The following is a 14,162-nucleotide window of genomic DNA, read 5'->3' as shown; positions in this document are numbered from 1 at the left end:
GAGCAGGGGTCAGCAAACTTTTTCAGCAGGGGGCCGGTCCACTCTCCCTCAGACCTTGTGGGGGGCCGGACTATATTTTTTTTTGGGGGGGGGAATGAACAAATTCCTATGCCCCACAAATAAACCAGAGATGCATTTTAAATAAAAGGACACATTCTACTCATGTAAAAACATGCTGATTCCCAGACCGTCCACGGGCCGGATTTAGGAGGAGTTTGGGCCGGATCCGGCCCCTGGGCCTTAGTTTGCCTACCCATGGGTTAGAGCGTCAGACTAGGACCTGGGAGAGACCAGGGTTCAAATACCCTTGGACGAATCACTGCCTCTCAGCCTAACCTACCCTACACGGTTGTTGTGGGGATTAAATGAGGAAGGGGGAGATTATGTACATGCTACCTTGAGCCCCTTGGAGGAAAAGGTGAGGTATAAATGCAATAAATAATAAAGAAATGATTGTACCGTGACGGTGCCGGAAGCGCTGTAGGGGCAGTAGACCTCCAGGTCCTCCAGCGGCAGTTTCTCCACCACAACCCCATTTGCGTCCACCCGCTGCAGGAAATTGGGGCGCAGGCTGCGGGAGAAGGACAGAGGGCGCTGAAAGAGCTGCTCCTGCCAAACCACCCCGCCCCAGGGCCCTTCACTGACCGGTCAGGGCGCTGCAGCCCCACATAATGGCTGTCGGTCCAGCTGTGGTCCAGGCCGTAGGAGCCGAAGGCACTGAGGACGTGGCGGGAGAGGGCGTCCAGCCGAGGGGAGCCAGGCGGGTGTGGGGATTCGCTCATCATTCTGCGCAAAGAGAAAGGAGAGAAATATTCCATAAGAGCAGAGCCAGTGGCCCATCAAGCCCAGAATCCTGTCTTGACAGTGGCCAGGTGTCTGTGGGAAACCCGCAATCAGGATTCGAACGCAAGACCGACACTCTCCCCTCCTGTGGTTTCCAGCAACTGGTAGTCCAGCATTGCTGCCACTGATATTCCTTGTTCTGCGCTGCGTGAACAAGGACTTTCTTTTATCTATCCGGAATCTCCCAACATTCAGCTTCAGGGGTTGTTCATGAGTTCTGGGGTTACGTTTCTCTCTCTGCTTTCTCCCTGCCAGGCATTATGTTGTACATAAACGCCTATCGCGTCGCTTCCTACACGCCTTTTCCCTAAGCTAAAATGACTTTCAGAAGACATCTGAAGGCAGCCCTGAATCCGGAAGTTTTGTAATGCTTGAAGTTCTACTGTGTTTTATATATGCTGTAAGCTGTCCAGAGTGGCTGGGGAAACCCAGCCAGATGGGCGGGGTAAAGGACCCCGGACTGCTAAGTCCAGTCAAACTTGACTATGGCGTGTGACATTCATCTCTACTTTCAGGCAGTTTGTCTGCAGACAGATTTCCAGGTTATGTGGCCAGCATGACTAAACCGCTTCTGGCGCATGGAGGACTGTGACGGAAGCCAGAGTGCACGGAAACGCCGTTTACCTTCCCGCCACAGTGGTACTTATTTATCTACGCGTGTTGGTATGCTTTCGAACTGCTAGGTTGGCAGGAGCTGGGACAGAGCGACAGGAGCTCACTCCGTCACACGGATTCGAACTGCTCAAGAGGCTCAGGAACACAGAGACAGGGACCTAGGCTGCATCCAAACCATACATTTAAAGCACCTGGCTTCCCCCAAAAGAATCCTGGGAACTTTAGTTTGTTAAGTTTGGAAGCAGGCTGGAAGCTGGCGACCCAGAGACCTGCCTGCTCTGTGCTGGATCCAGAGCTGCAATGAATGGGGAAGCAAGATCTTTTTGGGGTTTCTTGCTGTGAGCCCCTTCACCCTATGCTCAGGTTGTATATATGTGTCAATAAAACAACATATCCCAAGGACACCACAGTCTCCGATGACTTTCGTTCCAAGGAAACCAAACCCTAGATAAGCGCTTGAAGTAAAGGTAAAGGTACCCCTGCCCGTACGGGCCAGTCTTGGCAGACTCTAGGGTTGTGCGCCCATCTCACTTAAGAGGCCGGGGGCCAGCGCTGTCTGGAGACACTTCCGGGTCACGTGGCCAGCGTGACAAAGCTGCATCTGGTGAGCCAGCGCAGCACACGGAAACGCCGTTTACCTTCCCGCCAGTAAGCGGTCCCTATTTATCTACTTGCACTTTGACGTGCTTTCGAACTGCTAGGTTGGCAGGAGCAGGGACCGAGCAACGGGAGCGCACTCCGCCGCGGGGATTCGAACCGCCAACCTTTCGATCGGCAAGCCATAGGCGCTGAGGCTTTTACCCACAGCGCCACCCGCGTCCCCAAGCGCTTGAAGGAACCCCTCAATTGTCTCACAACTCAAGAGACTGAGGTGGCGTGTAATACTGTGTTATTCAGCTTGCTATATGGCGCTGTGCTCCAAACCACTGAGCCTCTTGGGTTTGCTGATCAGAAGGTCAGCGGTTCGAATCCCTGCGATGGGGTGAGCTCCCGTTGCTCTGTCCCAGCTCCTGCCAACCTAGCAGTTTGAAAGCACACCAGTGCAAGTAGATAAATAGACACCGCTGTGGCAGGAAGGCAAACAGCGTTTCCATGCGCTCCGTTTTCCATCACGGTGTCCCGTTGCGCCAGAAGCGGTTTAGTCCTGCTGGCCACATGACCCGGAAAGCTGACTGTGGACAAACGCCGGCTCCTTTGACCTAAAAGCGAGATGCGCGCCTCAACCTCATAGTCGCCTTTGACTGGACCTAACCGTCCAGGGGTCCTTTACCTTTACCTATGTTATGGCAGAAAAAAATGTACAGTGGTACCTCGGGTTACAGACACTTCAGGTTACAGATGCTTCAGGTTACAGACTCTGCTAACCCAGAAATAGTACCTGGGGTTAAGAACTTTACCTCAGGATGAGAACAGAAATCGTGCTAAAGTGGTACCTCAGGTTAAGAACAGTTTCAGGTTAAGAATGGACCTCCAAAACGAATTAAGTTCTTAACCCAAGGTACCACTGTAATTAATTGTGTGATTCACAATTAACCTCAAAGCATTTCAGTGGAAGGGAAACGTCGGAAACAACCCAGAAAATAATTATCTACGTAACATCCACCACCACCAACAAAAAAAGCGATAGCGGCTGTCACTCGTATTCGCCTGCATGGTTTCCAATCTTCTACTCGGGCAAACGCGCAAATGGTGGTACAGTACCGTATTTTTCGCTCTATAAGACGCACCAGACCACAAGACGCACCTAGTTTTTGGAGGAGGAAAACAAGAAAAAAAATATTCTGAATCTCAGAAGCCAGAACAGCAAGAAGGATCGCTGTGCAGTGAAAGCAGCAATCCCTCTTGCTGTTCTGGCTTCTGTGACAGCTGTGCAGCCTGCATTCGCTCCATAAGACGCACACACATTTCCCCTTACTTTTTAGGAGGGAAAAAGTGAGTCTTATAGAGCAAAAAATACGGTAATTCCTGCTCCTGTTTCTGATGGAAACTCCGTTGTCCCTGGAGTCCCGTGGCCCTACGACACCCCCATCAATTTATTCCACGTCCTTCCCACAATTCTGGGGTGAGGGGAAAGGACCTCACCTGATGGTCCCTTCAATCTTCTCCTCATTCAGGTACTTCTGGAACATCTCTCGCAAGTCAGCCCAGTAGAGCGGGGCTCCCCTCTGGCCGTCTTCCGCCTCAGCGGGGCTCTCGTCGTTCACCACAGCCAGGTAGTCCCCGCAGACCATGCAGGAAGACCCTCGGGACAAGACGTACCCCAGGAGGAAGGCTGAGGAGAGCAGAGGACAGAGGGGGGCAGTCAGGCTTTAAAGCAGAGAGTTAGTAGGGTCACAGGGAAAAGGTGCACCGATCACCCAAATTTAAACCTGGAAGTTTCCCCATAGCCTAAAATGTAGGGATACGCGGAGGCCTTACTAGAAGCTGGCTATGTTAGGACTCATCCACACTTACCTTTCTGTGCCCAACCGCTCCCCCCCTCCCACTGCTTTCCCCCCAGGAAAACCTACTCTTTGACTCGGAACAAACAGCAATTCCGGTTTTCTGTGAATTGCTGTTTGCTCCATTGAGCTGTAAAGAACAGGTTTCTGCGGGGAAAGTGGAAGGGGGGAAGCAGTTGGACGGGGACCTGTGCCTAGAAATTCAGAGCAAAGGTAAATGTGGCTGACCCCCAGAAATGACTGCAGCTGTTTCCCTTCAAAATGCACCCAAGCCAGCAGTGCTTCATGTGGCTGTAAGTTCCATAGGTTAACCGTGCATCAAGCCTTCCTTCCCTTTGCCCCGACTTCTTCTTAAACCTGCTGGGTTTAAGTCCTATGAGACAGCGAGAGAGCTCTTTCTCTAGGAATCCCCCCCAAAGGGGACCAACCTAGTCCAGTACCCTGTTCTCACAATGGCCGACTAGATGCCCCAGGGGGAAACCTGCAAGGAGGATATATGAATATGAGAAGAGACCTGTCCAATCAGGCCAGGACGTGGGCTTTTTGGCTCAGAAGGGAACAGAATGCCTATCTAATAGCTGAGTCCAAAGGGCTCAGTGGCCAGGAGAGGAGTCTGTGGGCAGGATTTGTACCTGGGTGGAGCTCAGAGCATGGAGGCCGCAATTGGGAAGAAGGCCATCTGGAGCCACCGCCAGGTAGAGAGGGATTTGTGGTGGGTGGGCAGAGCTACCCAACCATGGGTGGGGTCTATGGAGGAGTCAGAGGGAGAGAGACCACTTGGACCTTGGGGGAGAAGGAGTTGCATAGCCTTCCTTCCTTCACCTCCCCACACCCTCTTAGGAAGGGTTGTGTGGCTCAGCCTCTGGTAGAGCGGCTGCTTGGCATGCAGAAGGTCCCAGGTTCAATCCCCAGATGATAGGAAGTCCTCCCTCTGATTTCTTCCAGAGGTGCTGCCAGTCAGTGTCTGGCTAGATGGCCCAGTGCAACGGTTCTCAACCTGTGGGTTCCCAGATGTTGTTGGACTACAACTCCCATCATCCCTGAGCTCTGGCCTGGCTAGCTAGGGGTGATGGGAGTTGTAGTTCAACAACATCTGGGGACCCACAGCTTGAGAAAGGCTGGCCCAGTGGGTCTGATGGGCAGCACATGGTTAATCTGTGGAACTCCCTCCCACAGGAGGCAGTGATGGCCAACAGATAGAATAGCGCTCAAAGAGGATTAGACAAATTCACTGAGAAGGAGAGGACCATCATTGTCTCCTAGCCAGGATGGTTATGTTCTGCCTCCAGAGTTGGAGGCAGAGATACTTCTGAATAGGAGTTGCTGGAAACTGCAGGAGGGGAGAAGACTCTTGGCCTCTGTGGCTGCTGTGACAAAGGGATGCTGGACCAGATGGTCCATGGCCGGATCCAGCAGGCTCTCCTTGTGTTCTTATGATTCAGGATGCATACACACCATAAGGACATCTGTCAGGTGTGCGTGCAGGAGCCAGGCCCTGTGACCAATAGGACTTTGCAGGAATGGGGCCTTCCTAAGTTTGTTTTGAAGAGGCAAGGCGCGGCCACACAGGTGAGGCCGATTGGTAACTCACAGCACCTGGTGGCAAGAGCCGGGAAGGGATATAAGGTCAGCATTTGCCTTCGGCTCTTTGCCACAGCAACACGTTCCCTGCTTTGCTGCGTTTGGCTTCTCGCTTCCCGATCCTTGAACCTTGGCTTCTAGACTCCCTGCTTCTTGATCCTCGGACCCCTGATTTCGTGACTCCCTGCTTCTTGATCCTCGGACCCCTGATTTCGTGACTCCCTGCTTCTTGATCCTCGGACCCCTGATTTCGTGACTCCCTGCTTCTTGATCCTCGGACCCCTGATTTCATGACTCCCTGTTTCTTGATCCTTGGACCCCTGATTTCGTGACTCCCTGCTTCTTGATCCTCGGACCCCTGACTTCGTGACTCCTTGCTTCCTGACCCTCGGACCCTTGGCTTCCTGACTCCTGGCTTCTGGACCCCCGTTCTTGCTCCCACCCCGCCATCTTGCCCCCGGTCCTGACATCCCCAGCTGGGACTTCGATCGCCCATGAACCAGACCGTGACAACATCATAAGAGCCCTGACAGATCAGGCTAGTGGCCCACTTAGTCCAGCATCCTTTTTCTCACAGTGGCCAACCAGATGCCCCCACAAGCAGGACTCGAACACAAGAGCAACTCTCCTCTCTTACGGTTTCCAGTAACCTTTCAATCACATGGCTTCCCCCAAAGGATCCTGGGAACTGTAGTTTGTTAACGGTGCTGGGAACTGCACCCCTGTCTGGGGTAAAATTACAGTATTCCGGCTTCTTTGTGGGTACCATGTGCTTGAAATGCATAAGGCAGCTGCCTTGTTGACTCTTCAGTGAAATACAGTGGTACCTCGGGTTAAGAACTTAATTCGTTCCGGAGGTCCGTTCTTAACCTGAAACTGTCCTTAACCTGAAGCACCACTTTAGCTAATGGGGCCTCCCGCTGCTGCCGGAGCACGATTTCTGTTCTCATCCTGAAGCCAAGTTCTTAACCCAAGGTACTATTTCTGGGTTAGCAGAGTCTGTAACCTGAAGCGGCTGTAACCCGAGGTACCACTGTATGAGAAGCTTGGCTCCCAGGGAGATGAACCTGCCCTTTTGTGTAAAGCACCCACAGATGGCACTATATAATTCCTAATATTTTGCTATTTATATTTATATAACAAATCCTTATGATCGCAATAGGGGCACAGAGTCTCTGCACAAGGGAAGCCCAGGCAGAGCCCAGCCCCGGGTCCAGATCCGATTCCTCTCACCCACAATGAAGACCAGGAGTCCCACGAGCACCAGGCAGACCACGGCTTTCCAACGATCCTTCCACGGGCACTGTGCCACATCTCCTGCCTTCTCTCTGCCATGGGCGGCTCCGGGCCCCTCAGCCTCCACCACCTTCATCTGCAGTCCTTCGGGGTCTCCGTCGCCCTCGGGCATCTTGCGGTAGATGGAGTAGGATCGGCGAGGCAGCTTCTTGTTCCTCTGGCAGTGGGGTGAGGAGGAAGGAAATGGGGAGTCAGTAAAGAGGGGGAGTCAGGACGGAGGCCACGGCCCACAGACCCTGCCGGGTGGCCAATATCGCAGCCTTACCGCGTCCCGCAGCCGGGATCTCCAGAAATCCATGCCGTCCGGTTTTGCGCGGTTCCCGCCCTGCGGAGAGGCAGATGTTTGGAAGCTTCCAAGAACGTGAAACGAGATTTCCGCCAACCCCACCCGCCGCTTATCAGGATTATCACAGCCAACATGCCATCTATCCCTCCAAGCTACGTGGGGGGAAATGGGTGGTTTTGCAGACGTGACTAACCAATGGGGCCTTATTATCGGGGACACTGCCTCGGGGACTCTTATCAGGCCCTGCACAGGCAGGCAGCCCACCCAGCTGGCCTGGCGGAGGCACCTGTCATGCACGTACCACTTCCTCCGTTCTCGGGGCCAGGGTCAAATTTGCTTATTTCATTAGAACAGAAAGGCTGGGTGCATCAGCTCCTGCGGTGTGGGAATCCCTTGCAGGCGACCGCAGGGCCTGGAGACAGGCAGCTGGGTTATGCAGCCACAGCAGTGACCGGAGGAGGAATGACCACTGGGAGGAGCGAAGGGAGAAGAGACAGCAGCGCAGCCGGACGCCTTCATCTGCCCCGGCTGCAACAAGGCAGGTCTCTCCCGTATCAGTCTCTGCAGCCACAGCAGGCATTACAGTGGTACCTCGGGTTACATACACTTCAGGTTACATACGCTTCAGGTTACAGACTCCACTAACCCAGAAATAGTGCTTCAGGTTAAGAACTTTGCTTCAGGATGAGCGGTGCGGAAGCAGCGGGAGGCCCCATTAGCTAAAGTGGTGCTTCAGGTAATTAATAATAATAATAATAATAATAATAATAATAATAATAATAATAATTTATTTCTACCCCGCCCATCTGGCTGGGCTTCCCCAGCCACTCTGGGCGGCTTCCAAAAAAAATATTAAAATACTCTAATACATCAAACATTAAAAGCTTCCCTGAACAGGGCTGCCTTCAGGTGTCTTCTAAAAGTCTGGTAGTTGTTCTCTTTGACATCTGGTGGGAGGGAGTTTCACAGGGCGGGTGCCACCACCGAGAAGGCCCTCTGCCTGGTTCCCTGTAAGCTCCCTTCTCGCAGGGAGGGAACCGCCAGAAGACCCTCGGAGCTGGACCTCAGTGTCCGGGCAGAACGATGGGGGTGGAGACGCTCCTTCACGTATACAGGACCAAGGCCGTTTAGGGCTTTCAAGGTCAGCACCAACACTTTGAATTGTGCGCGGAAACGTACTGGTTAAGAACAGTTTCAGGTTAAGTACGGACCTCCGGAACGAATTAAGTACTTAACCTGAGGTACCACTGTATAACCTTTCAATAGTTTGACTTCACCCCCCAAAGGAGCGCTTCTCCATTGTCTGCGGAGACAGATGGGTGCCAGCAACACTCACACACATATACATCTATTGGTGAGGGATGCTCCATCCAGCTCAATACCACCTACACTGACTGGCAGGGTTTCAGGCAGGGGGAGTCCCCCCCGCCCCCAAGTCCTACCTAGAGATACCATTGGAAATTGAACATGGGACGTTATGTATGCAAGGCTCTGCTGCTGAGCAATGGTTCTTTCCTTAAAATAAAGCCAAGATGCTACTCCTCACTGAACAACGGGAGCTGCCTTTGGTCCACCGAGCTCAGTACTGTCTACACTGAGTGGCAGCAGAGATACCTATCAGACAGGTTATTTCTCCCAGTCCTACCTGGAGATGCCGTCAGGGGTTGAACCTGAAACCTTCTGCATGCCAAGCGGATGCTCTCTGCCTCTGAACTACAGCCATATTCGCCACTATGGCTGCTTCTGGCTGCCCCTAACACCCCCCCCTCCATAGTCATCCCTTCCTATACCCAGAATGACCTGCCTTGGAGGAAGGGTAATGGAAGAACAGAGCAATGAGAAGAGAAGAAAGTTTATTTTGCTTATTATTCTATTTGTATCCCACTTTTTCCTCCAAGGACCTCAAGGTGGTGTACAGAGCTCTCTGCCACCCACACCCATCTAAAAACCCCAAATTACAGAGTGTTTCATGGCTGAGTGGGAGGATTTGAACCCTGGTCTCTTTGGTCCCAGTCCAGTGCTGTAGCCACTACACCAGCCTGCCTCTCTCTTTGGGGCAGCCCCCGGCTTCTCTGGGGCTAACATTCTCCTCCAATGAACGCACTCTCTCTCTCACACACACACACACACAAAGAGCAGGTTAAATATTAGCTCCTGTGTGTGGTGAGTCAGGAATTCAGCTCCGTAGCCTCAAATACATATATTCACTCCTCCTCCCGGCAAAACTCAAGAGTCCTGGATCTTGGCCTTGCCAATTGAACCCCCATAAATCCGATTTCCTTTTGGGGGAACCCAGGAATCCTGATATTTAAGGCACCTTTAACCAGCTGGGACCTGCTCCCAATCAGGCAGGAAGTTCAGGAGTTCTGGATCTGAGTCCCCAGAAATTACCCCTTATTTGGGGGGAGAGGGGTCCCAAGTTTTTACACCATGACCTTCCAGACTCTGCCTCTGGTGTTTCCTGAACTTTGAGGCTCTCTCCTTGCGGGGCCTGCCCACCTCCTGCAACCTGATTTCACAAAGGTGGAGGTAAAAGTTATCTTATGAATAAAAAATAAAAACCCTTCATTTGCCAGCTCAAAGTGGTTTTTATTTTCCCTCGCACCAGGATCCCCACACCCCAACACAAAAGTGGCAAAGGCCATTCCAGAAGTTGTAGGTGAAGTCTGGCCAGACAGGAATTAGATCAGCTGGCGGGAGCTGTAGCCTAAAACAGCAAGAGACAGTGTGGTGCAGTGGTTAGACCATGGGTAGGCAAACTAAGGCCCAGGGGCTGGATATGGCCCAATCGCCTTCTCAATCCGGCCTGCGGACGGTCCGGGAATCAGTATGTTTTTACATGAGTAGAATGTGTCCTTTTATTTAAAATGCATCTCTGGGTTATTTGTGGGGCCTGCCTGGTGTTTTTACGTGAGTAGAATGTGTGCTTTTATTTAAAATGCATCTCTGGGTTATTTGTGGGGCATAGGAATTCGTTTATTTCCCCCAAAAAAGTATAGTCCGACCCCCCACAAGGTCTGAGTGACAGTGGACCGGCCCCCTGTTGAAAAAGTTTGCTGACTCCTGGGTTAGACTTTTGAACTAGGACCTGGGAAAGATCAGGGTTCAAATCCCCCCACTCAGCCATGAAACACAGAGAGACCTTGGGGACCGGTCACCCTCTCGCTCAGCCTAGCCTACTTCATGGGACTGTTGTGAGGATCAAATGGTAAGGAGGAGAACCTTGAGCTCCTTGGAGGAAAAGGTGGGGTACAAACAGATAGACATATGGGGGGCACCAGGATGGGGAAGGCTGATTAAGGTGGGAGGGGAGGAGGGAGAGAGATCGGGTGTGAGGCATGCCCAAGGGTGCCCCAAAGCGATCCCCTGACGTGGCACTTACTTGAGATCCCAGCCTTTAACCTTAAGCCCTTCCCCTGAAACAAGCAGACCAGAGAACCCCGCCGCCGCTCACTCCCTTCCATGCCCAAAGCCCTTCCCCTCCATCCACCCGTCACCCCAAAGACTCACTGATTCTTGGGGAGGCCTGCCTTTGTGGAGACGTTTTGGGTCTCCTGTCGAACTCAGCGCCTGCCCCTCTTTTGCTCCCTTGCTGAGTTGCTCCTCCTCCCTCCGTCCCTCGTGGGCCAAACTTCCAGGTCACTCAACCCAGAGAGGAGAGTCTGACCTCCCTCTAGCCAGGGGTGGAGTGGAGGCAGGGAGGGTGTGAGTGTGCTTGTGCACATGTGCCGGGGTGTGCCCATGCAGCCCCACCTCCCTGACCCCCCTCCCCACTTTGGCCTTTTGCAGATTTGCCTTTAATAATAATAATAATTTTCCCAGTAGTGATGTATGGAAGTGAGTGCTGGACCATAAAGAAGGCTGATCGCCGAAGAATGGATGCTTTTGAATTCTGGCGCTGGAGGAGACTCTTGAGAGTCCCATGGACTACAAGAAGATCAAACCTCTCCATTCTGAAGGAAATCAGCCCTGAGTGCTCACTAGAAGGACAGATCCTGAAGCTGAGGCTCCAAGACTTTGGCCACCTCATGAGAAGAGAAGACTCCCTGGAAAAGACCCTGATGTTGGGAAAGATGGAGGGTACAAGAAGAAGGGGACAACAGAGGACGAGATGGTTGGATACTGTTCTCAAAGCGACCAGCCTGAGTTTGACCAAACTGCGGGAAGCAGTGGAAGACAGGAGTGCCTGGTGTGCTCTGGTCCATGGGGCCACGAAGAGGTGGACATGACCAAATGACTCAACAACAACAACAACATGATAATAATAATAATAATTAATTTTATTTATACCCCGCCCTCCCCGGCCAGAGCCGGGCTCAGGACGGCTAACACCAATAAAAACATAATACGGGAAGGGGGAAAAAACCCAATTTAAAATACAGGTTAAAATGCAATTTAAAATGCAGCCTCATTTTAAAAGTAGCCGATAGATCAAGACCATAAGGGGAGGGAAACGTAAGGGTCAGACTGAGTCCAAACCAAAGGCCAGGTGGAACAGCTCTGTCTTGCAGGCCCTGCGGAAAGATGTCAAGTCCCACAGGGCCCTGGTCTCTTGGGACAGAGCGTTCCACCAAGTCGGGGCCAGTACTGAAAAGGCCGTGGCCCTAGTTGAGACCAATCTAACCTCCTTGCGACTTGGGACCTCCAAAATGTTGTCATTCATGGACCTTAAGGTCCTCCGTGGGGCGTACCAGGAGAGGCAGTCCCGTAGGTACGTGGGTCCTAGGCCGTGGGTCCTAGGCCGTGGGTCCTTTATTGGGTCCTTTATTAACGTTTAATGACACGAATGAAGGCCGCGTTAAGAAGCAAGCGACTAAATCAAATATTGGCATGTCGGAACCGCGTCGCACAGCTAATGATGCTGACGAGTGTTGGGCGGATAAAAGAAAGTCCCTCTTCAGGCAGATCACAGTGTTAACCTGTGGAACTCGCTCCTGCAGGAGGCAGTGATGACCACCAAGTTGGCTGGCTTCAGAGGAGGACTGGACATATTCCTAGAGGGAAATAAGGCTGTCGATGGCTGCTAGCCACAAGGGCTCTACTCTGACCTCCAGAGCTGAAGGCAACAAGGCTTCTGAATACCCATTGCTGGAAACAACAGGGAGAGTTGCTCCTTTGCTCAGATCCTGCTTGCGGCTTTCCCATAATGGGCACCTGGCTGGAAACTGTGAGAACAGGATTCAGGCTTAGGCGGGCCATTGGCCTGATCCAGCCAGGCTCTTATCTTTAAAGATACAAGATGCATTCCTAGCAAGACAGTGTGAGCGAGGGATTTGAACAGGAATAGCAAACACTGGTTGTGCGACGTTTTTGAAAAGACAATGTTTTATAGCTGTGGCTCTGGAAAGGGTTTCTATGGAACCAGTCGTAGGCTTGGCGGGGAGCCAAAAGGACCGTCTGGTCCAAACCCCTGCAATTCAGGGATACTGTGCGCTGAGTGATACTTTCATGTGTTGACCACACTGAGCTAGATGATGGACCCCTGGTCTGAGTCGGTATAGAATCATAGAATCATAGAGTTGGAAGAGACCACAAGGGCCATCGAGTCCAACCCCCTGCCAAGCAGGTAACACCATCAGAGCACTCCTGACATATGGTTGTCAAGCCTCTGCTTAAAGACCTCCAAAGAAGGAGACTCCACCACACTCCTTGGCAGCAAATTCCACTGTCAAACAGCTCTTACTGTCAGGAAGTTCTTCCTAATGTTTAGGTGGAATCTTCTTTCTTGTAGTTTGGATCCATTGCTCCGTGTCCGCTTCTCTGGAGCAGCAGAAAACAACCTTTCTCCCTCCTCTATGTGACATCCTTTTATATATTTGAACATGGCTATCATATCACCCCTTAACCTCCTCTTCTCCAGGCTAAACATGCCCAGCTCCCTTAGCCGTTCCTCATAAGGCATCGTTTCCAGGCCTTTGACCATTTTGGTTGCCCTCCTCTGGACACGTTCCAGTTTGTCAGTGTCCTTCTTGAACTGTGGTGCCCAGAACTGGACACAGTACTCCAGGTGAGGTCTGACCAGAGCAGAATACAGTGGCACTATTACTTCCCTTGATCTAGATGCTATACTCCTATTGATGCAGCCCAGAATTGCATTGGCTTTTTTAGCTGCCGCGTCACACTGTTGGCTCATGTCACGTTTGTGGTCAACCAAGACTCCTAGATCCTTTTCACATGTACTGCTCTCAAGCCAGGTGTCACCCATCTTGTATTTGTGCCTCTCATTTTTTTTGCCCAAGTGCAATACTTTACATTTCTCCCTGTTAAAATTCATCTTGTTTGTTTTGGCCCAGTTCTCTAATCTGTCAAGGTCGTTTTGAAGTGTGATCCTGTCCTCTGGGGTGTTAGCCACCCCTCCCAGTTTGGTGTCATCTGCAAATTTGATCAGGATGCCCTTGAGTCCATCATCCAAGTCGTTGATAAAGATGTTGAATAAGACCGGGCCCAAGACAGAACCCTGTGGCACCCCACTAGTCACTCTTCTCCAGGATGAAGAGGAACCATTGATGAGCACCCTTTGGGTTCGGTCAGTCAGCCAGTTACAAATCCACTGAGTGGTAGCATAGTCAAGACCGCATTTTACCAGCTTCTTTACAAGAATATCATGGGGCACCTTGTCAAATGCCTTGCTGAAATCAAGGTAGGCTACATCCACTGCGTTCCCTTCATCTACCAGGGTTGTAATTCTGTCAAAAAACGAGATCAGGTTAGTCTGACATTACTTATTTTTCAGAAATCCATGTATACGGCAGCTTCCTACACTCCAAAGTGAAAAGGATCTAGTGAAAGTCCAAGTGAGGAGGATCTAGAAGTCTTAGTAGACCAGAAGCTGAATATGAGTCCGCAGTGTGATGCAGCAGCAAAAAAGGGAAATACTATTCTCGGCTGCATCCACAGAAGTCTAGTGTCTATGTCATAAAGGTAAAGGTAAAGGGACCCCTGACCGTTAGGTCCAGTCGTGGCCGACTCTGGGGTTACGGTGATATCTTGCTTTACTGGTCGAGGGAGCCGGCGTTTTTCTGCAGTTTTCTGGGTCATGTGGCCAGCAGGACTAAGCCGCTTCTGGCGAACCAGAGCAGTGCACGGAAACACAGTTTACC

General features: G+C 51.7%; 1 protein-coding gene across 5 annotated transcripts in view; it reads right to left on the bottom strand.

Moving 5' to 3' along the window:
• The window catches only part of TFR2 (transferrin receptor 2), a 241,654-nt gene that overhangs the window by 16,369 nt on the left and 211,123 nt on the right, over positions 1-14,162 (bottom strand). The window contains exons 1-6 of one of the 5 annotated variants that reach the window (XM_083580908.1): positions 10,553-10,702; positions 7,042-7,126; positions 6,714-6,933; positions 3,541-3,730; positions 646-786; positions 460-571 (exon numbers count right to left, since the gene is read on the bottom strand). In XM_083580908.1, the coding sequence (XP_083437034.1) occupies positions 460-571; positions 646-786; positions 3,541-3,730; positions 6,714-6,933; positions 7,042-7,074 (696 nt within the window). In that variant the 5' untranslated portion in view covers positions 7,075-7,126; positions 10,553-10,702. Of the gene's footprint in view, positions 1-459; positions 572-645; positions 787-3,540; positions 3,731-6,713; positions 6,934-7,041; positions 7,171-7,255; positions 7,341-10,552; positions 10,703-14,162 lie in introns of those variants that run through there. The other 4 variants (XM_083580907.1, XM_083580906.1, XM_083580910.1 and 1 more) reach the window with 4 other exon arrangements.

The sequence above is a fragment of the Podarcis filfolensis genome, assembly GCF_964270895.1.
Source record: "Podarcis filfolensis genome assembly, chromosome: 13".
Classification (NCBI taxonomy): domain Eukaryota; kingdom Metazoa; phylum Chordata; class Lepidosauria; order Squamata; family Lacertidae; genus Podarcis; species Podarcis filfolensis.
This window is presented reverse-complemented; position numbering and strand designations above follow the sequence as displayed.